Raw genomic sequence first — 24729 nt, 5'->3', positions numbered from 1 at the left:
CGTTCAAGGAAGTGAAACTGAAGGCAGGATTTAAAAAAGGGTTGTGCAAAAAAGCTCCCACATACAAAAGTTGCTCGTTCAGTTAAAGATGTCAGAGCTTCCTGCACAATTTAGATTCCTGCCCCGAGGTTTGTGAACACCAGTAGTCCCTTCAAATATTCACTCACAAGTCGTCTTTCTTTAGATTTGTTCACATTTCACAGACACTGACATCAGTTTTTCATCATAAGTTAGAACACATTGTTCCCTAGTCTGTGGCTCTGCAGCATGATGCATACTCCTCTCCACTTTGTATGTTTGCAAATGTCTCAGCGCTCTTTTTTCCTGCACTGAATCCAAACTAAACAAAGTCTGAAGCAGGATGTTTTCCTCATAATGCTTGAATAAAATCCACTTCCTAAAGTTCCCGTGTGATAACTGAGTTTTGTTTTTGTGTTTTTCAGGAATATGAAACAAAGAGTGGCAGAGCTGGACCCGGCAACCCGACTTCTCCCAGGAAGAGTGTGAGGAAGAACCTGGACTTTGAGCCGCTCTCCACCACCGCGCTTATACTGGAGGACAGACCTGCGTATGTAAACACACACACAGTGACACACACACACACACACACACACACACACTGCTCAGATGTTTGGTTTGTGGAGTTTACTATCAGACGATAAAGCTTCGTCTGTTGTATCTCCATCCTTCATTCCTTCTTTATCAGTTGCTCCGCCCGCTCATTAGACTCCATTCAGTATTGTTCCAGCTCTCTCTGCGTCTGCTCGTTAGAGGGTGAGAGAGAAGAGCTGCTGAAAGTTTAATGGCCATCATTCAGCCTGGCTTCCCTGCACTGCCTCTTTAGCATTCTGAGTCTGTATAAGAACCTCTCCTGCTGACACACAGAGAGGAAACAGTCGCATGTTTGCAGCCAGAGAACAAGAAGGTTCATTTCTCTCTCTGCTAAAGTTGTGCTGTGTGTAACCTCCAGTCTGTTTCCCTCTTTGCTGTCTCCCCCTGCTGGAGAATCGTCTGAGCAAACATTTCATTCAGGTGAAATGTGCCTTTAATGAAACAACCCAGAACAACATTTTCTTGCAACTTTGTCTAACATGTGCAGTTATTATGAATAAAAAACTTCTTAAATATTAAAACAGGTTTTTGGTTTAGCTCACCTGATAGAGCAACTCGATTCAACACAACAGGATACCTGAATAATAATAATTAATAATTGATAGGATTTGTACAGCGCTTTTCTTTGTACTCAAAGTTGCTTTACAGAAAAATAAAAAAATAAAATAAAGCAAATAAATAAACAGAACATTTTATTTATAAAGCACCGTTCATACACAAAACAATGCAGTCCAAAGTGCTTCACAACCAAAGAGAGCAAAAAAGGATAAATGGACAGAAATGAATTAAAAAATATAAATAATTTAAAATTAATTTCAATAAAATAATTAAAAAGTAAAACCAATCAAACCAAAATCAATTAAAACCACAAAAATAAATAAGTAAATATAGAAATAGATAAATACTAAACATAAATGTGTTGTATTAAGAAAAATATGTAAAGAAATAATTAAAACCAGTAGAGTAAAACAGTTCAAGAAATATGTTTGAAAAATCAGTTAAAACCAGTTAAATTTGAATAAAACAAAATACACATAACATTTTTTTTTAGATATAAAAAATTTAAACTTAAAGCCAGATTAAAAAGGTAAGTAAGTTTCCTTTTTAAAAACACAGGTGCCCATTCAGTCCTTAACGCATCAGTTGCAGATCCCCCTTGATGCATGTCTCTCCCCCTCTCTTCTCCCCACATTCTGTCTCTTTTTTGCTGTCCTTTAAAATGATATAAAATTAAATTAAAAGATCATCTTTAAAATTTTCAAAATAATCAACAAAACATAGATACCTTATGTAAAGCGACTTTGAGTACCCGGAAAAGTGCTTTATAAGTCCTATCAATTATTACTATTAGATATGACCTTCAAAAAAACTTCTGGCAGACTTTCTATCAGCAGGCTTGTTCGTCTTGGGTTGGTTCGTCATTAAATCTCTGCACGCATCAGACAAAAACATAGTACTTTGTATTGCAGGATCAGAAGGAGCTCTGAGCTTGTTTCTCTGCAGCAACACAGTCACATCTCAGGGTGACGAGAGACGGGGACACCTGAAGTTTGTTCCTCATGTCCCCTACTCCGTCATTTGATTCTGGTTGCAGCTGCAGAAAACCTCGCTCCGCAAAGATACAGGTTGTTGGAAGTGCATTGGTAGTGATCTCAGGATATTCTATATGATTTTAACCAGAGTCATTTCAATCATGCTTTTCAGCTTTTCTTTTCTAGGAGGTGTAAGACTCCTCCTCCTTCTTTATTTTTCAGAATAAAACACCCTACAGAGTGATAAATGAAAGAAACGGTTAATTAGTTCTGTGCAGCCCTGTGTTTGGAGACCTCTGCAGTACAGTATAGAGAGAACTAAATGAGCTCCTGCTCCTCTGCCTGTGATGTCCTCCTCTCGTTATGCCTCACAAGCTCGCTCACCATGAATAATGTAAGCTCAGAGAACAAACATCCTTTAACCCTTTCTCTGCATCTGTATTTGTGTGTGTTACAGTAATCTGCCCGCGAAGCCAGCCGAGGAGGCGCAGAAACACAGACAGCAGTATGAAGAGATGGTGGCCCAGGCCAAGAAGAGAGGTGAGGAGGTGTTAATAATAATCAGAGTATCTTCAGCCTGTCTCCTGTCCTCTGTTAACCTCTCGCTCCTCTCTCCGCTCTGCAGAGTTGAAGGAGGCTCAGAAGAGGAAGAAGCAGCTGGAGGATCGCTGTAAACTCGAGGAAAGCATCGGCACGGCCGCACAGACCTGGACCGTGGAGATCTTACCCAACTGGAGCACAGTGTAAGCTTGATCAGACCCTTTCACACATGCACAAATGAGTCCCTGAAAATCTCTTTCTTTTGCAGCAGTGAGTCATTTACACCCAAAGTATATGAAGACGGTACTTCAGTGTGAAATGCATCAGCAACAAGACAGGAGTGATTTCTTCCTGCAACAGCAGCTCAGAGATTAACCGAACAACCTGTTTGACTGCATGAGACTAACTCCACCGTGTTGAGTTAATATGATTGACAAGGCCGTCGTCACAAAATCATAGCAGTCTTACTCACTGCAGGAGGAGTTAGTTCACCACATGCACACACACTCGGACATGCATGTACTCCGAATGAAAATGAGTGATTGCAAATAAACAAGCGTTTCACGATGGCAGGGGCTCTCGTTGGCATGGTGGGAATCTCTGTTATTGCAAGGGTTTTTCATCCTGGGAGGGGATTTTATATGTTTTGCTGGAACTGACTTTAGCTCAAACATGCATGCGCAACACAGTGAACAGAGCGTGAGAGGTAAACGAAACAGTTTCCCACAACTTCTAACGTCCAAATCATCCCTCCTGATCCTACTTTAACACAAGTTGTGTCTAAAACCAAGCAGAGTATGACTTTAAGTAAACTTCAAAGACAAACACATTCATAAAAAACATTGATTAAAAGATCATTTTATTGATCTAAAGGATTTATGTTTACAGTTTTTTTAAATAGTCCCAGTGATTCCTCGTCAGTTATCGTTTCATGGTGATGGATTCTTATCTGCCTGTTAGTGGATTGAACATGAAACTGTCCTCATTCAGCTCTCCTTCTTCTCTGAGCTCTGTGGTTCACACACCTTTAAAAATAAACTAATGTCTCTACTTTGAACCCTGCTACTATCATCACCACCGCTCATGGTTTAACTTTCTTTGGAGAGATCTCTAACCTAAAGTTTCTCTCACCTGCTCCGCTCCTTCATCATATTGATGGACAGGATCCAAGATGAAAATGTCCGTTAGCCTGCAGATTTAGCATGCTAACCAGAGCTAACGTGTTAGCCACATTGTTCTGATGCTAACAGAAGCTAACGGTTTTACCTCACCTTACGGTCGATGGTGTCAACAAACAGAAGCTAAACGTGTCTGAACTCTTTTCCGTGGATTGATTTGACATGACGTGTTATCAGTTTGACTCTGGTGTTGCTCATGTTAGTGAAAGTTAATAAGCGTTGTCAAGGGGTTTTGACCAATCAGAATCAAGCATCTTACCCAGCCGGGAGATCAGTGAGAGAGCCGGGTAATAATAATGTTTTGAAGGGATGTTGAGAGTTAAAAGAGTGCTGATAGTGACATTACAGCTGTTAATTCATGACCTGATTGGACGATTAATCGGTAAAGTTTTCGATGATTAGTCGACTAACAGAACAGTCGTTGGTTGCAGCCGTACACCGGAGTAATCCTGAATTAAAGGTTCCAGGGTGTGACTGCAGATTCAAGTTTCCTCTAATGCTCTAAACTGTGTGTGTTACCTTCCTGCAGGTGTACGACACGACGGGTCAGAGACCTCTGGTGGCAGGGCATCCCGCCCAGCGTCAGAGGGAAAGTCTGGAGCCTGGCCGTGGGCAACGACCTCAACATAACACATGGTATGTGGCTGTGTGTGTGTGTGTGTGTGTGTGTGTGTGTGTGTGTGTGTGTGCGTGTGCGTGTGCGTGTGCGTGGGGCTGTGTGGCTGTGTGTGTGATTTGATATATAAGATGAGTAGGTCATGTGTTATGAGTTGGAATTTATTCAACAGGACAGCACACACACACTCTAACACACACTGACACACTCAGGTACATGTAGTAATTAGTCTCAGTGTTTCTGTAATTGATAATTAGAAATGAACGGCTGTGAGATAAATAAAAGAGGAAGAAAGAGTGTCTCCATTTAAGAAGAAGCATGGTCCACTGATTTCCCACAGTACATGAGGGAGCGTGCCGCATTTCAATGAGCTCTGGAGACACGCACTCTAGCGCACACGCACACACACGTACACACACACACACACACAGACTTGGTATGTACGCACCAACTTCAAATTGCTCTGCTAAAGCTCCTCAGGGCTGCTCACAGATAAGCTCTTGCTGGCTGACTGCTGAGCTGGCTCACTCTGCTTTGTACTGCTCAGCCTTTTAAATGGAGCACAGAACTATGCATTATTACACACACACACACACACACACGCACACGCACCCACATACACACACACACGCACATGCATACACACATGCACACACATGCACATGCATACACACATGCACACACACGCACGAAGCCCGTTCCTCTTTCAGTTACTGCTCTTCAGTAGCAGATTCGCTCATCTTTCCTAAAGTCATTTTATTACTGTCGCTAAAGCTACTGCTAACTTTAAATGTAATGCTAAATATCCTACCAGTGCTGAGGCTGTTAGTGCTGCTACTGTTACATGCCATGCTGTGGTTAAAGGGTGAGTTATTTAAACTTGGACACTTTTTATATTTCACATATTTTAAAGACTTAAAACGAAACCAAAACTTTTCAAGTTTCTCATGTCTGTCATCGGTAACACGGAGTGTAACGGCTTCTGATCAAAGTACGTCAGATAAAAGTTCACGAAACAGCTTCTTATTGTTGTGGATCAGATCACAACAGAGTCAAATTTGTTCTTTATTTTATGAACAATGATTATAATAAATCTTTTATTAATTGGCACTTTTGAAGACACTAAAACTCACCTTAAAAATGCTGCAGCAACAAAACAGACTTAACATCAGAGTAAATAATATGCAGTAAAGGACACATTCGGAGGTGACAATGGAGATTCACTTCTAAGTAAGGAAAAAAATGAGAAGCTATGAAACATACATTTGGGCTGCCTGTGGATACACGTTAATCATGATGTGAGTAAGTTCCAAAATTGACATTTTCTTTTTTTTGTTGCTTGATATTTTGTCCCACTTGTACACCTTAGTTAAGTCGCCGCAGTGTCTTCCTGCTTCCCACTGCTGCTGGGATATGAAACAGCGACACCACTCCTCTTTTGAACGGCTCATTTCACTTTGAAAACTCTGAGATGGCTCAGTCAAAAGTAATCAGGGATTAATTGTAAATGACTTGAAATCAGAAACTATTGAAATCAGCAATTAATCGTTAACTTTTGAAATCTGCAATAATCTTAAATAACTTGAAATCAGCTACTATTGAAAACAGGGATTAGTTGTAATTAACCAATGAAAACAATTCAGCCTGATTGACTTTTGAAATTAGCAATTAATCGCAATAAACTATTAAAATTAATGAAATGAATACATTAATAACTGTAGAATAAACTGAAGAAATGCTCTAAAGTTGTATCAGTATTAGAGTCATTTTTTTTGTACCTCCTTGTTCTCGAAGCCACCAGATGCCATTTAAAAATTAGCAATTTACCTGCTGGACATGTGAGTTGCTGGTCTATAGATGGATCAGTTTTTTTGTGTGTGTTATAAATATTATGTAGGACCCAAAGTAGCTATTTAAAACACTAAACCATCCAATAACACAAACAAAGCAGAAACAGAGCGGCGACCCCGTTCATAAAATCATATTCAGCACCACACATACTTGCTATTTTCTGCTGTTGCCACAAATCTCATTGTTCTTGAGACTCTGCAAGGTCAGGCCCGCTGTGCAGAGCTCCATGTTGTGTCTCAGAAAGCTTGTTACTTTGATCCGGCGTCTCATCATCAGAGGACGACGACAGGCCAGAGCAGAGACAGAGAGCTTTGCAGCAGAATGAATGTCCTCTGAAAAACGAGAGGCCGGTCTCTCTCCTGTAATCACCTCCAGTGTTCCCGATGCAGAGTAATGTAAAGAGCCCGATCCTTTCATCTCCTGAAGTGCTTTCTGTCCAGTCATCATGTTCTCCCCTCCGTGTCTCTTTGCCTCAGTGATGCTCTCTTTCTCTCTTATTGACTGCTCTGCTGTTCTGTGTCCCTGCAGAGCTGTATCACATCTGTCTGTCTCGGGCTAAAGAGAAGTGGAAGTCCATGCCAGCACTGCCCTCTGAGCCGGAAACTGAAGGTAGACACAACCAGCTAACTTTTGCAGCTATTTATCTTTGTGTTGGATTTTTACAACGGTCCCTAAACGCACCTGCAGTGACACAGAGCTGTTGGCTGCAAAATACGCCAGATATTTTGTTCCCGGGTGTTACAGAAAGTTTCCTGTGTCTTCCAGATGCTGGTTCGTCAGATCGAGAGTCGAGTCTGGAGCTGATAAAGCTGGACATCTCCAGAACTTTCCCACACCTGTGTATCTTCCAGCAGGTGAGTGAGAGGAGCTCAGCTGTGACCTTCTGTAACGATAAATACTGGAGCTTTGAGACTTTAGTGTTTGGGTTCATTGATTTATTCTCTTCTTTGTGTCTTTGTTCATCATCAGGGCGGACCGTATCACGATGTGCTGCACAGCATCCTGGGAGCGTACACGTGTTACCGACCAGACGTTGGCTACGTAAGTCAAACACAAACCTAAACATACTTTATTTTCTCCTCTCTGGCTCTTCTGCTTCCTCTTCATACATGACTCATGTGTCTCATTAATACACAGAAACACAGGCAAAATATTGAACTTCAGAGCTCCAGGAATGAACTTTAGTAACCTTCATTTGAATGGTTTAAAATCTGATAAAGCAATTGTTAGAATGAGTACATTCTCATTTTTGTGATCCTCTTGTAACGCTGACTTGGAGTTCTTAAATGATAAAACATACGGCCTTTTATTTGAGGTTTGGTTTGATGTATGCTCGGCCCTTTCACACAGATACAAGTCAGGGAGTGTCTGAATTAGGGATGTTAATTTCAAGTATTTTTCCTGATCGATCTTTGGAAATGTTAACGATCAATTATCAATTAATCATTAAAAAGAACGTAACCTTTTTCCATGTCAAAAACAATGCCAAATGCATTTTTCCCCTGAATCAAATTTTCCTTCATGACACAACGTATATAACTGACAGTGTTGAATATCTACAGATCGTATTGATGTGTTCAAAACGTTGAACACCCTGAATATCAACGTGTGGAGCAGGCTCATGATCTCCGCAGACACAGAGTCATAAAAGTGAAGACTTAGACTTCAACATGTGGATTTACTTCAACAAGGGAACTGAATAGAAACATATTTCAGACTCACAGTGTCCAGTTTTCTGTCTACTCGTTCTTATTGAGAAAAATAAGCATGTGTACGTGGTCAGGTGTCAGCCAGGAGCGCAACCGGGTCATAGTCCGTCCAGCAGCAGAGAAACAAAGCGCTCGTGGAGACCTGTCACTCAGCCTCAAGCCCCAAGTTGAGCATCTCCGCTGTGCAACACCTTTAGCTGATTCACATCAAAACGTGCTTTAAACTTATAACACCTCCCTGATAGCTCAACCAAATAGAGCGGAGCTGTTGGAAGCACACACTCTACTGCTCATGATACCCGGGTTAACTGATAAAAGCGGATGAAAAGTTTCCCTTCAAATACTTTCATTTAGAAGCAGAATTTCCAAACATAAGAATACGACATTGCCTTGCTTCTTGTCATTCATTCTTCAGACAAACAGACGTAAAAACATGAACACTGAATGTAGTAGATTATAAACTGATGTGGGGAATCAGCCCATGTTATAGTGGTATAAAAATGGAAAGTGACAAATAAACAAACAAATAAAGGATCATCTATCTCCACCCTTAACCCAGGATTCAGTTAAGACTCAGTCACTTCTGAGAAACGAGATCACAAGAGAGTTCAAAGAAGGAGACTGAATGATGAGCAGCCTTTTGTCCCATTGTTCAAAATAACCCCACACTGTAAGATATATTCTTCAGCTCATCCGCTCCACAGATGATCAGTTTATTTCACTTCTTACATTAATAATTAGTTAATACAGATTGCATTTTTATAATCCCAAATATTGACTGAGTGACGCAGGAGTGCCCTCTAGAGCACGGAATCATAAACACCTCCTGCTGATGGTGGCACTGCTTGAACCTGTGTTTAAGAATTGTGTTCACATTAAAATAAATAAATAAATAAATAAATAGCCAAAAATGGTCCTCAACATTTTTTTATGATCTAATATTTAAGATAAAAATTAATATAATTTATTAAAGATGGACGAGATGCCTTAAAATTCTTGTGTGTATGTGTGTTGTGTTGTTATACAGTAGTACTATCTTCATATTGTAAAGGTTAAAAATGACACAGCACAGACTTTAATCTCCCACAGAACACCTCCACAGTCTATTATTAACATGTAAACCAGAGTGACGGTGGTCAGGATGACTAACAGCCCCGAGTCTCTGATTTCCCCTCAGTGTGGCTGAAACCTCTGACTCTGCATTAAAGGAACTGTAGGTGATTTTCACCTGACAGGCTGGAAATATGTGACAGACAGATGCTGGGTTCAGAGCTCCTCTCTGTCTTTAATTTATTTCTTAGTCCACTCTAAAGACGCTCTAAACAACATCATACACCACGAAGAGATTTTTAGCAGAGGTGATTTATTATTTTATGACTCCTTCATTGTTGTTTTCATTCATCAGCCACCATCGAGGTGACGACGACTCTACCTCAGAGTCCACACGAGCGCAAATCTCCAAAAATCACATGACTTAAAATGAGGAATAAAGCACGACAATCCCACTCATGTACATTCACACTCAACTGTATTTATAAAGCACCTTTCATACAGACAAGCATGCAGCTCCACAAAAGAACAGAGAACAACAGAGATGGTAAAATAGTATAAGACATAATCATAAATAAAATACTTTAAAATGATTACAGTCAAATTACTAAAATAAGTGAGACTAGAAAGAAAAGTTCAAAATGAGGTAAAGTTAAAAAGATCAGATAGATGCAATAAATAAATAAATAAATAAGATAAATGAATGTTAAAGCAATGATGTCACAGGGAGCAGTTTCAGGTTCAGCGTCTCACCTAAGGCAATGTGACTGCTGGACCTGGGATTGAACTGCCAACCTTCCAACTGGGAGACGACCCGCTCTACCAGTGAGCCACATCGGCCCCAAAGCTGTTATCAGGTGGCACAATCATGCATAACTGTACAATTAGTAATTTTATACCATTACAAGTCAAATGGTAATAACTTTATTTATAAAACCAAATGTTTACAGAGACAGGGGTGCAGGTTTAGCCTTGTGGTTAAGACACGCGCCTATATAGCAGGAGGCCCGGGATTGACTCCAGCCTGCGACGCCTTTTCCGCATGTCATTTTCCTTCTCTCTCTCTCTCTCTCTCTCTCTCTCTCTCTCTCTCTCTCTCTCTCTCTCTCTCTCTCTCTCTCTCTCTCTCTCTCTCTCTCTCCTGGTTTCAAACACTAGCCTCTGTCCTCTCCTCTCTAATAGAGGTGTAAAACAAATATAGCTTGGAAATAAGATAAAATAAAAGATAAGATAAGAAAAATAAAATAAAAGGTAACAAAAATAATAAATAAAATAAAATAAAAGATAGGGAAAAAAAAGAGATTAGATACATAAAATGAAATAATAAATACATTTAATTAAATAAGAAAAGAAAATACAATTTAAAAAGTGTTTTGACAGACAAAGTGTGGTAGAAACCGAGGAGGATGACAAAAACCACTGACCCAGATCGAGAGAAATACAGAATATTCCAACACTGAAAGAAGAAAATACAATGCAGAAATCAAGAAGAATAAAAGTGAAGTAACAGAAAGAGTAGGGTCATAAATAATGTCCGATAAAGAGGTAAAAAAAAAACATTAAAGTCAGTTTCAGCTTCTCTTTGAGTTTGTTTATTTCAAAGCAGGAATGTCTCGTAAAGGTTTGCTTGTATTTTCAACTTTTAGAGAAGATATTCCCTCATAAAACTTTGACTTGTGATTCTTTTATGATCACCTTTGTACATGCAGGGGTTACATTATTTCCTGGTTTGATAATTAAGATATTAAATGTTAAGACAGTGTTCCAAGTCCTTCTCTGGTTAATGCACGTCTGCAGCAAGGTGCTCACTGCTTCTGGAAAGACTTGTCTGAAGTGTGTAGGAGTGATTTCCCAGTTTGCAAACCTCAGTGTGTTCTTTTATTTCCATGAATCCACGGTATAGTAACCTTCAGAGAGTTACTCATGTGAGGCCCTTTATCGTCTCGGACTGAGGTTAAAGGCCTTAAAGTCCTCCTGATGTAATGTGTTCAATCCAACCTTTGAGGCTGAATCATTAACTTAAATGTCTGTGTTTTAGTTGAGTTAAGTTCTCAAAGTAAGGAGACTTCAGCTTTCTCTCCACAGTCTGCACGGTGGCTTTAAGCTTGTTTGCATTTCTGTAGCTCTTCTCAGCCACATTGTGTTTGTACGATGCTGCGGTTAGCCCCAGCTCTCTCTGCTCAGAAAGAAATGAGTGTGACTTCCTGCAATGACCCCAACCCATGAGCTGCCACACACACTGAACATGCATCCATCTGTGTGTGCAGGGGTAACTTGTTGTTTGCATCAGCAGCTCATCTCTCTGTGCGGACTGAAGTTTAAACACCATGAAACAGCAAAGTGAATGATGCTGCAAAACAGACAACAACACTTTAACATTCATGCACAAAGCACAACTTGTTAACAACATTTTCTTTTCTGTGTGTTTGTGTGTCCATTTGTGTTTTTTGCATGTGTGTGTGTGCAGGTGCAGGGAATGTCATTCATCGCAGCCGTGCTGATCCTGAATCTGGACACAGCCGACGCCTTCATAGCTTTCGCCAACCTGCTCAACAAGCCGTGTCAGATGGCCTTCTTCAGAGTCGACCACAGCCTTGTCAGTACACACACGCACGCACGCACGCACACACACACAGACACACACACACACACGGGTGTGAAAACAAGGTTTGAGAGGTAAAACCAAGGTTGCAATAAAATTTAGATCCTCTGAGAATAATTTTAAAAAAGCATTAAAGCGATAAAAGATCTACGTCTTTCTGCAGTCTGGTCACATTTTGGGATCTTTGAATTGATACTGCTGCAACCCCGGGTGCTGTGCAATGAACCCATCGTTGACGTGCAAAAAAACAGCAGAAATAAAAATGTTTGCAGCCTGGTGCAAAAAATTGTTTGGGTATGTGGTGTATATACAAGACGCAGGGGGTGCAAGGTTTTGGCTTTCACAGTTAGGTCTCTGCACAGGTGGGTTTTTATCGTAGCTGTTTTGTGAGGAGGCTCACTGAGACGACCTCCATGTTTTCCACAGTCTGTGGTATGATTCTTGAACTCGTGTTTTCAAAGTAGATGTGCATGAAGATATTAGCACGTCACCATGAGCCGCAGAGTAAGATTCATATCTGATTTTTATATTCTGCACAGTGATTGGTTACTAAACGAAAAGCCTTGTTGGAATGATGATACTTCAAGGCTGGAGCTGTGCAGCCTTGTGTCTGCAGCCGGCTGAGTTATGAGCATAACTGTAAATAAACTTGGCTGTGCATTACCTCTAAATACCTCTAGAGAGCACACCATAAAGCTACCAGATAGGTGGGAGGTAAACAACAGACATGGTGACACTTAATGAGGTTACTCTGATGTTAATCCTGACATCAAGTCACAAAACAGCCGCAAAAGCGTAGGTGGGATAGAAAACTGTATAATAAATGGACGTATTATCCGTGACATCACCCATCTGTTTCTGAAGCCAATCCTCAGTGGGTGCCATATTGGAAATGCTGAACTCAACCTACCTCTGTCGAGCTAGTATGAGGTAAAGAGGCGGGCCTTTAGCTTTTTCGCTGACAGCTACAGTGTTCCCGCCTGTCAATCAAGTCAGGCACGCCCTTATTTGGGGAAAACTCGTAAGTTTAATATCTTTAAAAATAACAAGTTATAAGAAATTCACTCCCCGTACCGTGTGTACTGATAGAGAAATTAGCTCTTCAGACCTAAACTGTTTTTTGAACCAGGCTGTAAACATGTTTATTTCTGCTGTAAAGATCGTCTTTTTTGAATTGGTGTGTATGTGGTTTCTGGAGTTTCTGCAGCCAGCCTCTAGTGGATGCTTGATGAACTGCAGTTTATAACACTTCCGCATGGGCTTCATATTTTAAGACCGGAGGTGTCCGCTCGGATAATTCACACTGCTTCTATCAGCTTAGGTTCAAAGCTTTCACACTGCCCCCTCCTGCGTAAATTCATACTGCACCGTGTGTCTGCGTTATGTTCATTTTTGAGGACGTGCACGGCCGAGTATATCTCCGGTCTGGGTCTACTGAAGGTGACATTTGACAAACTTTCTAATAAGGAGGGTGCAGGAGTTTCAGAGTCTGCATCGCATGTTAGAAGAAGGACTTCAAACCTCTGAAGATAACCCTTTATTTAACCTCTGTTTGTCAGAGCCGGTCTCTCCCTTTGGTTTCATTTTGTCGCTGTAATCTGAGCAGCTGTCTCGATACAGCAGCGATTCCTACGTGTTGTTTTTAAAGTGTTTAATATTCAAAAACCACATAAATCACTTGACCCTCTTTGATGACTCACTGCCCAGCTGCCTGAACGCAGTGAGGTTTCTGTGTTTACTGTCCTCTGAACCACCTCCTCCTCTCTCTGTCTCCACAGATGTTGACGTACTTCTCCGCATTTGAAGTGTTCTTTGAAGAAAATCTACCAAAGCTCTTTGCACATTTCAAGAAGAACAGCTTGACCCCTGATATTTATTTAATCGACTGGTGAGTCCTCTATTTTAAAACCTGTACCTTTCTGTCATTTCACACCTCTGTGTTAAAATGTGCCACATGTCGTCAAGTGGAAACATCTCTCATTAGTCTGTCACACTTTCAGATTCAGATGTGTGTTCTGAGAAACCAGGATGGGCGGTCTGTGTGTGGGCGGGGTTTGTGTTGGTGGTCTGGACCCGCTCTCAGGGGAAATTTCGATATATTCTCACTTTAACTCTCGCTCTCACCACAGAAATGTTCCTGTAATGTCACACACTAAATTTAAATCAGCTGTTCAATATTTGCTCTTTAACTTCAAACCAACTTTACGATGATTTCCACAAACCTAAAGGATCGTCTCTGTCTTCAGGGGAACGGGATTTTTTGTATTTCCTGTGTCATGATCAGATCTCCTCCAGGATGAGAAAGTTTGAGCTGAAGTTGATCTTTTGCTGGAGTTGTTTACATCGGTCCACACACACCGACCATGTCACAATGACATTGGCTAAACATACATGAATTAAAACACTCTGTTTCCTTCAACTTACCGTAATGAAATGTTTAAAGCTCAAAGATGTGTGGACTCTGATCCTTGTTTTGTTCCCTCAGCAGGGACAGCAGAGCGTCTAATAGAATGAATCCACATCTCCTCCTCTCTGGGTTTTCTTTCTCAGATGTATTCTTAAGAAGCAGAACCCGGGTTTGTCTCCTCATCAGCTGGCCGTCATTTAAAAACACTTTTAAACGCCTTGTCGGCAGCAGAGTCTGCTCATTTTCCCGTAGCCTGTAGCATTAGGAGGCCTTTTTAGCCCTCCAGGGGGGGGGCTCAATAAGTCTGTGACGTCACATGAAAATTATGAACGCACCATAGAAGCACACTGTCATCTGAGACCCGCATAAATAACCCTCGTCCTTGTTGCCGCGGTCACTGGTTTCACCCCGGCCTCCACCCTTAGCTGCACCCCGCTCTCTGCTCCCCACATGTCCCGTCTCTCTTCAGCCGTCCCGTCTAATAACAAGGACCTAAGATACCGTGTTTGGTGTTCATTCCCTCACTCTCCTCCTCTCCCTCCAGGATCTTCACTCTGTACAGTAAGTCTCTGCCGTTGGACCTGGCGTGCCGGGTGTGGGACGTGTTCTGCAGAGACGGGGAGGAGTTCCTGTTCCGTACAGCGCTCGGTCTGCTGCGTCTCTACCAGGACGTCCTCACCTGCATGGACTTCATCCACATGGCTCAGTTCCTCACGCGCCTACCCGACCTCCTCCCCGCCGAGCAGCTCTTCCAGCACATCGCCGCCGTCCACATGAACAGCCGGAACAGGAAGTGGGGGCAGGTGAGACGTCTCAGACCATGAAGGAATATTTAACTGCTGCACGATTAGAGAGTCTGTGTCACTCCTCTCTTTGTAGTCCATTGAAGTGTGAAGTAAAGTGGATGTAAAGTATCCCATGATGCATTGTGGAAGTCATTGCTCCACTCATGGTCACTTTAGGAGCATCACAAGAGCAGTGACATCATTAACTCTCACAGAAAAGAATCCATCTGGTTACTGCTGAAACAACGCTTAGGTCTGTGTTTTGTAGTCTGAGTAGTTTCGACCAATCAGGTGTCAGCATCCTTTGTCTGCAGGAGAAACGGTCTGTATGGAGAGCAAAAGCAGGAGGAAGTCACAGAGATTTATTTCTCTCTATAAACAGATATCTGCATGCAATAAACCGATCTACATCCAAAATTTGAATCTGCTTGACGCTGTGTTGCAAAAGCCCATCAGCGTTTAGATTTCCCGACTTCCTTGAATGCATCAGAAATGCATCCCACCTCCATTCAACAAACAAACATTAAAAGTAGTTTTCTTCTCCTTGAGGACAGACCTGACAAAGCTCCCCTTGTGACTTTTTACAAAACTTCCTCAGGATGTTATTTCACCAAACTTAAGACCTGTTAGTTGTAAGTAAATCAGAGTTCATATCTCTGAAGTAAGCCAGAGTGAAGTGTCTGTGTGAGTACTGTTGAACTCAGGCCCATACTTCAGGCAGATACACCCACAACGTGACAACAGACGTGAATCCACTCTGTGAGGCATACATCGCCCATCAGGTTCAGACATTGGACGCAGCTTAGATCAACATAAAGAAGCCAAGTAGATTAAAATCCACTCTGGAGGGGATGAATTCAAAAGTAATCCACACTTATTACTGTCATTTGTGTATTTTGGTTAAGTTTGATTTTTTGGCTGCACATTTCTTCATAAACAAAGAAGATAAATCTGAATTTTAAGCTCCAAATGTTTTATTTTATTCCACTTAAAGTTTCTCTACAGTAGAAGTGCTGCTGTTTACTTGTTTCATTAGATGTGTGAACCTATAAGACGATTAATCCTGATTGGGATTCTGATTTAAAGTAGAAATGTTTGATCCAAGATTACATTTTGATGCACTACAAATTTGCATCATGTCACTGCTTTTCAGCATCCTTTGAACTCCTTTATTAGAATTACATCACTGGAATAATGTTAATTTTAATATTAGATTTCAGCTGACTTGTGACCTGCTAGATGAAGTGAAACACCCAGTCAGAGGAGACGGATGTCACTAGACAGAATGCTGGTGATCAGCGTTTATCTGGCGTCGCTAGCAGCTGATCAAACTTAGCTGAAAAAATCTGGAAGTGGAAGTAAAATCATTCCAGACAAGATTTTACTGAAGAAGGTGGAGAAATGTACCAAGCTGTTTTAACTCCAGGTGAAGTTTTAAACCAAGACATGAGAGTTTATTAAACGCAGAGCAGATCCTGCAGGGTGTCTTTTGTGTAGCACTCATTTTCCTAAATGCAGTGTTTCATATTCAGGGTTTCTGGTTCTGATTTCTGACACGAGTCCTCCGTCTCCTTCAGGTCCTGCAGGCGCTCCAGAAGGAGACTGAGCGGTGCAGCCCGGTGCTGAAGCGCTAAGGAACCATCACAGACTCACAGACTCAGACGAACCTGAGAGAGCCTGAGAGCGTCTCTGGATCCAGAACCCTGACCGGAGGAGGTCTGTCAGTGCCGGAGGAGGGGGTGAGAACTGGAACACGAGGCCTTATTTATCTCCCGTCGCCCCCCCCTCTGGTCAGACACCCAGCAGAGGACCTGAACGTGTAGCTGGAGGAGGATGAAGAATGTAACGCACTCCTACACACATGGACCACAACGTCTTCCCCCTTGTTTGACTCTTCTGCCTACATCACACCTCCTGAGTCCACTTCCTCTCACCTCTCTTTGAATCTGGCTTTTTTAACACCAAGAAAAACTACATGAGTCCAGATCTCTAGAAGCCTGAAACTACACGAGTTCTGATGTTGAAGTGGACCCTCAGTCTGTCTTTCTCTCTCTGTTATTTTGTTTCTGCACTTTCTTTCCATCCTCTCCTCCTCATTTAAACCTCAGTGTGATTCTCAGTCACTCCAGATGTTTCCTGACCCCTCCTGTGAAGTCGTCTCTGTCGTGATGCGAGTTAAAGATGCACACGTTTGGTGTCTCTGAGAGCACCGCCCTGTTACATGTCATTAAAGCCTCTAAAGAGGACCTGAGCTGCCTGTCAGACGAGTTCTGCAGAATATTTATGTCCATGAAACTGGAGTGAGTGATCACGTGTTGCTGCTGACGTGGACGCCCGCTTCCTGTCGTGTGTTTGAGCTTGATCCCGCTGATTGGTGTGAGCGTGACGTCGTTAAACTTTGTGTTTATTTAATATTTATATGTAGAAATGAAGGCTGCAGCGTTGTTCCTTTTCTCACCTGTGGACCTGAAGGATTACAAGTGTCCACTAGAGGGCGTCTCAGGAAAGTGAGCCCACTGTGTCGGACATGTGGAACTCGTTTTGGTGGGTTAGCGCCTCCTGATTGTCGTGCACTTTTGTATGTAGAGAGAAGAACCACTGGATGAGTTTGACACTGATGAAACGTTAAAAACACGTTATTTTAAAACTAATTCTGCTTCAAAGAGGTGTTTTCTCTGATATCCGATCTCCTCATAATAATCTGAAGCTTGGACGAAGGCGCCATGACGTAACCCGCTGGATTGTGGATGATCATTTAGAGCCTGAAGTTTATTTGCAATTCTCTTTCGGAGGCAGAAGTGAGCGTCTGCAGCGGCTCGGTCATCACAGTGCATCTGTATTCGATGGTTCCTGTGATTTTAACTCCCTCCTTTATTGTGCTTTTATACCTTTAACAGGACCATCATTCACAGAGGTTACTTCCTGCTGCGTTAAGGACAACAAAGATGGAGAGTTGGTTGTTTTTTTGATGTGTGGTTATAAATCGGTCAGTTCAGAAACCGGCTGAAGAACCAGGATGGAAGTCAGACAATCATCCTCTGCAGACGTGGTCAGATCTACCTTAGCTTGTTCTAACAAACTCAAACACTAACATCGGAGTGAGAGTTCGCTCTGTTTAGACATTCAGAGCTTCACTTTGACGCCTGAAAGTTTATTTTTGAGTTCCTCCAGGACCAGCTGTCCATCTCTAACCTACCTTCCGGAGCACGACTGGTACTTTATACTAGTTCCTCATGAAACCATGCTTACAAATAACAAAGTGTCCCTTTTAAAACCTGCAGCGAGGATCACACATCTGCACAGGAATGTTCTAAAACACGTCCGCAAGACTCCGCTCTTCAAACAGAGAGGCTTTGTCTACAGAAGACGATCAAAACCTCTAAATCAGGTAACAACATTATTTGTAATGCACCTTTAAAACCAGAGTTAGTGTGCCAGGCTGGCAGACAAAAGACGGTTACATTTAAGATAAGAAATAGATCTGTAAACTTAGCACCAGTTGAGAGACTCTGAAATGAAAATGTCTGCACACTCATTTTTAAAGAGTTATGATGCAGATGTCAAAACCTCGTAGAGAAGCAGCCAGACCACAAACATCCACTGCACCTCTCCCCACGTCTCACCTCCGGGTGTGAAACCTCGGACTAACGTGAGGCCCGTTAGACTGTTTGGTAAGTCACATCATGTTGAAACATAATCATGATGGTCATGACTTCCCTTCATGTAAGGTCTCACTTTAGAGGATTTGGAGTTACGCATCACGCCTCTGAGTTAAAGTCGTGTTTGTTGTCGTCGTTTGTGCGGCTGCCTCTCTCTGAGGTCGCGCGGTGGTTTAAGTGTCGCTCCACCCTGACCATTCGAGGGCTTCACACTTGCATCATTGTGACGTGTCATCACCAGCAGCTGTGTGAGTCTGGTGTTTTTAAACTTTGGCTCTGTTCGCAACATATTTCAGGTTTTAAATGAAGCTCAAGATGAAAAGCAGATACAAAGAGTCAAAGTGTGACCACTAAAAGTTAATTTATGAACACTTATGGGCTCAGTTTCTTCTTCTGGAGTGTCTTACAACATTACTCAGAGTCTCTGTGAGTGAAGGAGGAGGAAGATGAAGCAGTTTCTCCTCAGAGCATGGAAGTTGCCGGTCTGGGTGATGAGATATGTTTCTCGTAGATTATTCAAAAGCTGAAGAGAGACGTGAGGAGTAGAGGGTGGGGAGTGGAACTGGTGACCACTTAAACTGGGGCCTTCAATCCCATCCTTACAAAAGTCTTTCATTGACAGACTCTAACTTTCGTGTGCGTACAGTCGTCGCAGGCTGTTCTGTCTTTGTCGTCTGAAGCAGCAAAGTTAAAGCTGTTTGTACCTTTAAATCATTCAGACCCTGAAGTGTAAGAAAAAGACAGTACCAGGTTTAAAAACACTTGATTTCAAGGCCGGACCACAACGTTGAAATTCGACGAGAGGGTGATCTCACAGCTTCGAAGAACTACGAGTTTGTTTGATATATTTCTGCCCTCTTGCACAGACGTGTGGGGTTCGACTCTCTCTGTTTATGTGTCATGATTTGTTCAGCGGGTTTCTTGTTTGAGCTTCTGAAGCTGCTTCGTCTGCGTGTCTTGCTGCTGATTCTGTGTGATGGTGTTGACTTCCTTGTGTGCGCTTCGATACGAGCGTCTCTCTTGTCCCCTCTGAAACTGAACCCGCTCTGGGTTTTAAAAACAGGAAGCGCCTGTCTTTATTAAACCATCGCCACAGCCGTGTGTGTTTCAGCGTCTGCAGCAGATCTGCAGACTTTCTGACCCCCCCTCTTCTTGATGCACTCCTTCCTCCCCCCTCCCCCCTCCCCCGCTCCTCTTTGTGTGGTGACACACCGCAAGACTGCAATAAAGCTTTTTGCACATTCATGTTGGCCTTTGAGTTGTGCCTCGCATCATCACTTCATGTCATCGCTCGCAGGTTCAAACGGGTCGTCACTTTTCTTTAATTCCTTTTGTGTTGAAGTACTCAGCTGAAACACGAGCTGTGTTTTATGTGTCAGATTTTAGTAAGTTGTTGTATTAGAAGCAGGCCTGTGTTTGAATTGACACTACAAAAGCTCACACTGGAAACACTGTACGGCCCACAAACTACGTTCAATCACACTGAATTTCAAAATAAAATGTACTTTGTTTCTGATTTTCCTGGATACGTGTAGTCTCTTGTTTGCTTTGCATCGTCTCCCCTGAAGAGACCCGTGTACTGTCGAGGACTGATAGACACACATGGAGACAGCAGAGGGTTATCATGCAGCTGTATCTCACTTGAAATGTACATAGAAGTGGTTTTATTAAAATAAAGAGCTGTACATATGAAGAGGAGCAGCGCGGTGTGTTTCTGTTTAACGTACCTTCACTTGTTCGTAAAATCCAGCATTCTCCAGATGACTTGTCACGCCTCCAGAGAGCAGGTATGAATGTTTTATGTCGAATAATGTCTGACAACATGAAGACAGAGTTATGTTCATGATTTTAGCTGAATCACTGGAAATTTTTAGTGTAATGTGGTTGCTTCTTTGCGAGAGTTGAAAAATCTCAGTCGGCGAATCATTCGTGCAGCGATGGCCAATCAGTATAAAGATCCTCCGGTGACGTATGATGTGAAGAAGAACCAGAGGAGGTTCAATCATCTGGAAATATGTGGAGAAGGGGATAGTTTCCGTGTGCTGCCACCCTGAACTAAGCAACACCACTTATTTTGTTTTTTTAAATCGAAACTGGACTCTATGGGAGCTCGCAAGGAGGTGCCCCTGGTAGCATCACTGGCCTCGTCTTTTCGTACACGCGAATAGAGCGAGTTATTCACCTGAATTAAGCAAGTAAACAGATACTTCTGGCTTGTATAAAGCCAGCAAATCATATTATTTTTGAACACGACATAAAATCTTGCAGAAATGTAAAAAACTGCAGTTCTCTCTGTGTCCACTAGAGGCCGGCTGCAAAAGCCTGTGCGGTAGATCAGCTTGAGTGTTGACGTTCAGCCTCCTCCGCTAACCAAAACTTAGCAGAACAGATTTGTGTTTTAATTTGAAGCAGACGCTCATGGTTATGGAAAGTTCAATGACTCTTGTGTTAGTGTTTGTTACGTTTTGTCCCATATTCCCGAGCACACAGCGCTTCAGGAGCCTCATTGGTCAACAGAGCTTTCAATATGATGGGGTTGACACACGGGTTGACACTGTGACATAAATCAGTATGATAAAAACGAACTATAACGACAGAAACCATGTTTGAGAAAATGTTTTTGACCTATATTTGGATTTTACAATTGACAATTGACAATTGACCCATGTCCCATCTGCTCATATGGAGGAGGTGGGGGAGCTCCATATTTTTTTTGCTGCACTCTCTCTATACAGTCTATGGTTACATACGTCTCATACAGAGTGATCGTTCATGTGTTTAACTGTAAATAAAAGCCCAACATTCACTCTCCTTTGAGCTCAGTTTTGGTCTCCACCGGCTAAAATATCCATTAAAAAACTGGCGTCTGTTTGTTTTGTATTATTTTTTAAAGTTTTGATTAAAATTACAGGAATGAATCTTGATGAGAGTGATGAGACGATATTTTAATGAGTGTCACGAAGAAAAACCATGACAGTAATACTTCAACCTCAACTCTTTCCATCTTCAAACGAGTTTTTTCCTTTTACTCGATGATGGAATGATGCTTTTAGAGGCAGTAGAAAAAAACAGACAGTAGTTCTGCTGCATCATGGCGTCATGTTTTCAGCTGCATCTCTAAAATAACCACAACTGCAGCTCGTGCAACCTGCCCCTCTACCCCTCAACCTTTGAAAGACCGAGTGGAAAGTTTTTCAACTGAGCTCAGAAACCACAGCGGACGCCTCCTTCCACACCAGAGACACCTTTTTTTTTTTAAATGATAATAAAGCGGACGCCACAGCACCTTTTCACTTAGAGGCTCTTTGTTCCAGGTAAAGATCAGCTGTGTGTTTACTCATCTTTATCACCACATTAAGAAGAACATCCAATCTTCATCATGCAGAACTTTCACGTCTTCCTGCTGTGCATGTTGGGAGCTGCTTTTCTCTCCAGCGTCCTCAGCAACAGTAAGAAGGAGATTATCTTTCAAACATAATCTGGGTGAGATAATCTGATATTCTTTAACTCTGTTGTTTTTTCCTCAGATGCAAACGGTCCAGACAACTGCTGCTTCAAATATTACCCAAGACGGATGAACAAAAACCTGTTCAGATCGTACGAGATCACTGATGATCGCTGCCCAAAGATCGGAGTCATGTGAGTGTTTTCACTGAGTTTACTGCAGAGTTTTTAACTTTCATTCACACGAACATAACGCTTTATTTTATGCATTATTTATATTTCAACATTTCATGAGTATTAAATAATTTTACCCTACTTTTCTATCGTATCACTTTAATCTTATATTCAGCTTTAACTGTTTTGTTGCCTTTAATTGTAATTTTCTTCAGATGATGTCACTCCTGTCTCTTTTTCACTTTCTCATACAAAAACTTACATTATATTCATGCTAATTCATTCTTACACCATTTTTAAGTCAAATTTGTGTATTTTTTTTAACACCCAACAAATATAATTTAGGATGCTGACACTGTGGGATAATTTTATATTTTTAAATTAAACACCTGCAGCAAGTTTGGAGTAAATTTAATACATTTTATGGCCTTAACTTCTCTGATTTTCAAAGTTTTTGAAGACTTTTGAAGGAACCTTGATTTTTTATTTATTAAATTACCTAAATTAGTTTTTTTATATCTCAGTCTGATTTTTATTCAGTAAACACACCTTTCCTTTCCTTTATCGTCCCAAAAAGCTCCACAGATTGTTGCATTTATCTTCCAGATGAACCTAAAACAAAATAACCCCTATTTATACTCTACTTTCTTTTACTTTTTTTAGTTATATTTTAGGGCATTTGGCCTTTAATGGACAGGACAGCTGAAGAGAGACAGGAAATGTTGGGAGTAGAGGGTGGGGGAGGGCAGGCAGCAAATGGTCAACCGGCCGGGAGTCAAGCCGGCGACCTCTGCAACGAGGACTTTAGCCTCTGTATATGGGGCGCACGCTTAGACCAACGGCACCCCTAGCCTCTACCTTCTGGTATTATTTCAGAACAACAGCTCATCAAAGATCTGCCATGACATGTTTTCTCTCTCTTTCAGTCTGGTTACATTAAAGTCTCGCACCATCTGCGTGGATCCCAACCTGACCTGGGTCGAGGGCATCATGAGGCATGTGGACGAAAGCTCCTTTTAAACCGAGCAGACCCCAGTGTGTCAGTCTGAAGATCACTGCAGCTTCTGTTTCTTCATCATATCACATGTAACTCACGATCCTTTGTGGTCATTATGTTCGTATCAATGTGGAAATCTGTCGCTTGAAATATAAGTTCAAGATAAAGTCAGTTTAATCCTAACCTTTGTGTTTGTTCCTCCTCTTAATGTTTGTCTTCCTCACACTTTATTTGATACATTTAAATAAAAAGTGACTCTTGGTGTGTCTGTTCGCTTTTCTCTTTCCGGGCTGAAGTTTTTGGGGATTTCTAATGAAAAAACATTGAAGGTTTTGAAGCTTCCAACTTGGCAAACAAAGCGACATCTAGTGGCTCATAACACTTATTTTTATTTTATTTAAGTGCTGCAGAACGATACAAGATGGGTGAGAGAGTATACCACTTCAAGAGACAAATCCAGACAAAACAGAGACTAGCAGGAACTAAAACATGTAAAATTGATTATCAAATATTGAATATTCGGGATGTTAAAAGACTGTGTGTGCGTGTGAGACACTTTATGTTCAAGGTTATAAAATAGGACGGTGGTTTGAGAGAAACGGAGTGGGAGAATATGTTAGAAACAAGATTGGGCTAAAAAAATAATGAACAGATAGACTGAACATTAAATGAAATAAATGAAAATAACACATTTTTAAAGATAGATAAAAAGTTCAAAAGGTAAAATAAAGAATTTTTAAAAAACAAAAATAATGACTTAATTAAATAAATAAAAATAGTGGCATTAATATAAAAAATAATAGTCATAATAATTATAAGAATAATAATTAAATAATAAAGATAACAAAAATAATTTGTATCATTATCACTACAACCATCATCACCCTCCCCTCCCTTTAAGTATATCGTCATTTTCCGAATTTGTGCACTTCCTGTATTTCTATTTGTAATGAGATGATGATGCCTTCGTAGAAAGTGTATGCAGCTTCACCACAGCACACAGATATTTACATTTATGCTCTAACATGTCAGAAATAAAACTGTAAGAATCATGTGCATTATGCAAATTGTAATTATGTGGCTTTAAGTTGCTGGGAATCTGAACATATTCAATGAATGTCATCCATGCACGGTTATACCGTCCAAGTGAACCCTTCAACGTAAATCTTAGCTGCTCTATTTGAAGACGCATCATGACTTCCAACATCTGCAAATGGAAAATGAATAAATGCGACCGCTGCTGATATAGTCATCATAAGGTCTTGTTCCAAAGCCTTTTTTGTCCTGTCCAGTGACAGAGGATTTATGTGTTGTTTTTTAAGGTTTGACTTAATGATAAATGTCTTTTTAACTGTGGCCACACGTCTCATAAACATAAAGATGCTCACTAGGTTTGTCATGTCTGGACGTTACTTTCATCAGTTCACGTCAACTTTACAGGATTTAACAGAAAACAATCTTTATTTATATATCACCAAATCCCAACAAATGTTATCCTCAGACTCTTTCCAAACAGAGCAGGTCTACACCATACTCTATGTTCCATTATTAAAGACCCAACATCAAGACAGGA

At 41.3% G+C, this 24729-nt stretch overlaps 2 protein-coding genes across 2 annotated transcripts in view; both read left to right on the top strand.

Moving 5' to 3' along the window:
• tbc1d14 (TBC1 domain family, member 14) overlaps window positions 1-20234 on the top strand; it is a 59362-nt gene extending 39128 nt beyond the window's left edge. The window contains exons 4-14 of the mRNA XM_034676238.1: window positions 444-568; window positions 2602-2684; window positions 2770-2887; window positions 4392-4498; window positions 6858-6938; window positions 7095-7183; window positions 7299-7370; window positions 11556-11684; window positions 13469-13578; window positions 14642-14900; window positions 16460-20234. Coding sequence (XP_034532129.1) covers window positions 444-568; window positions 2602-2684; window positions 2770-2887; window positions 4392-4498; window positions 6858-6938; window positions 7095-7183; window positions 7299-7370; window positions 11556-11684; window positions 13469-13578; window positions 14642-14900; window positions 16460-16516 — 1230 coding nt within the window. The 3' untranslated portion in view covers window positions 16517-20234. The remainder of the gene's footprint in view (window positions 1-443; window positions 569-2601; window positions 2685-2769; window positions 2888-4391; window positions 4499-6857; window positions 6939-7094; window positions 7184-7298; window positions 7371-11555; window positions 11685-13468; window positions 13579-14641; window positions 14901-16459) is intronic.
• Window positions 20235-21855: 1621 nt separating this feature from the next.
• Window positions 21856-23418, top strand: ccl36.1 (chemokine (C-C motif) ligand 36, duplicate 1). The gene is made up of 3 exons (XM_034676239.1): window positions 21856-21990; window positions 22069-22180; window positions 23086-23418. Exons 1-3 carry the CDS (start codon window positions 21921-21923, stop codon window positions 23177-23179), a joined length of 276 nt encoding a protein of 91 aa, XP_034532130.1. The 5' UTR covers window positions 21856-21920; the 3' UTR covers window positions 23180-23418.
• Window positions 23419-24729: the final 1311 nt, after the last annotated feature.

The sequence above is a fragment of the Notolabrus celidotus genome, chromosome 23 (assembly GCF_009762535.1).
Source record: "Notolabrus celidotus isolate fNotCel1 chromosome 23, fNotCel1.pri, whole genome shotgun sequence".
NCBI classification, from domain to species: Eukaryota; Metazoa; Chordata; class Actinopteri; order Labriformes; family Labridae; genus Notolabrus; species Notolabrus celidotus.
Note: the sequence above shows the minus strand (reverse complement) of the source record. Positions and strands in the feature narration are given on the sequence as shown.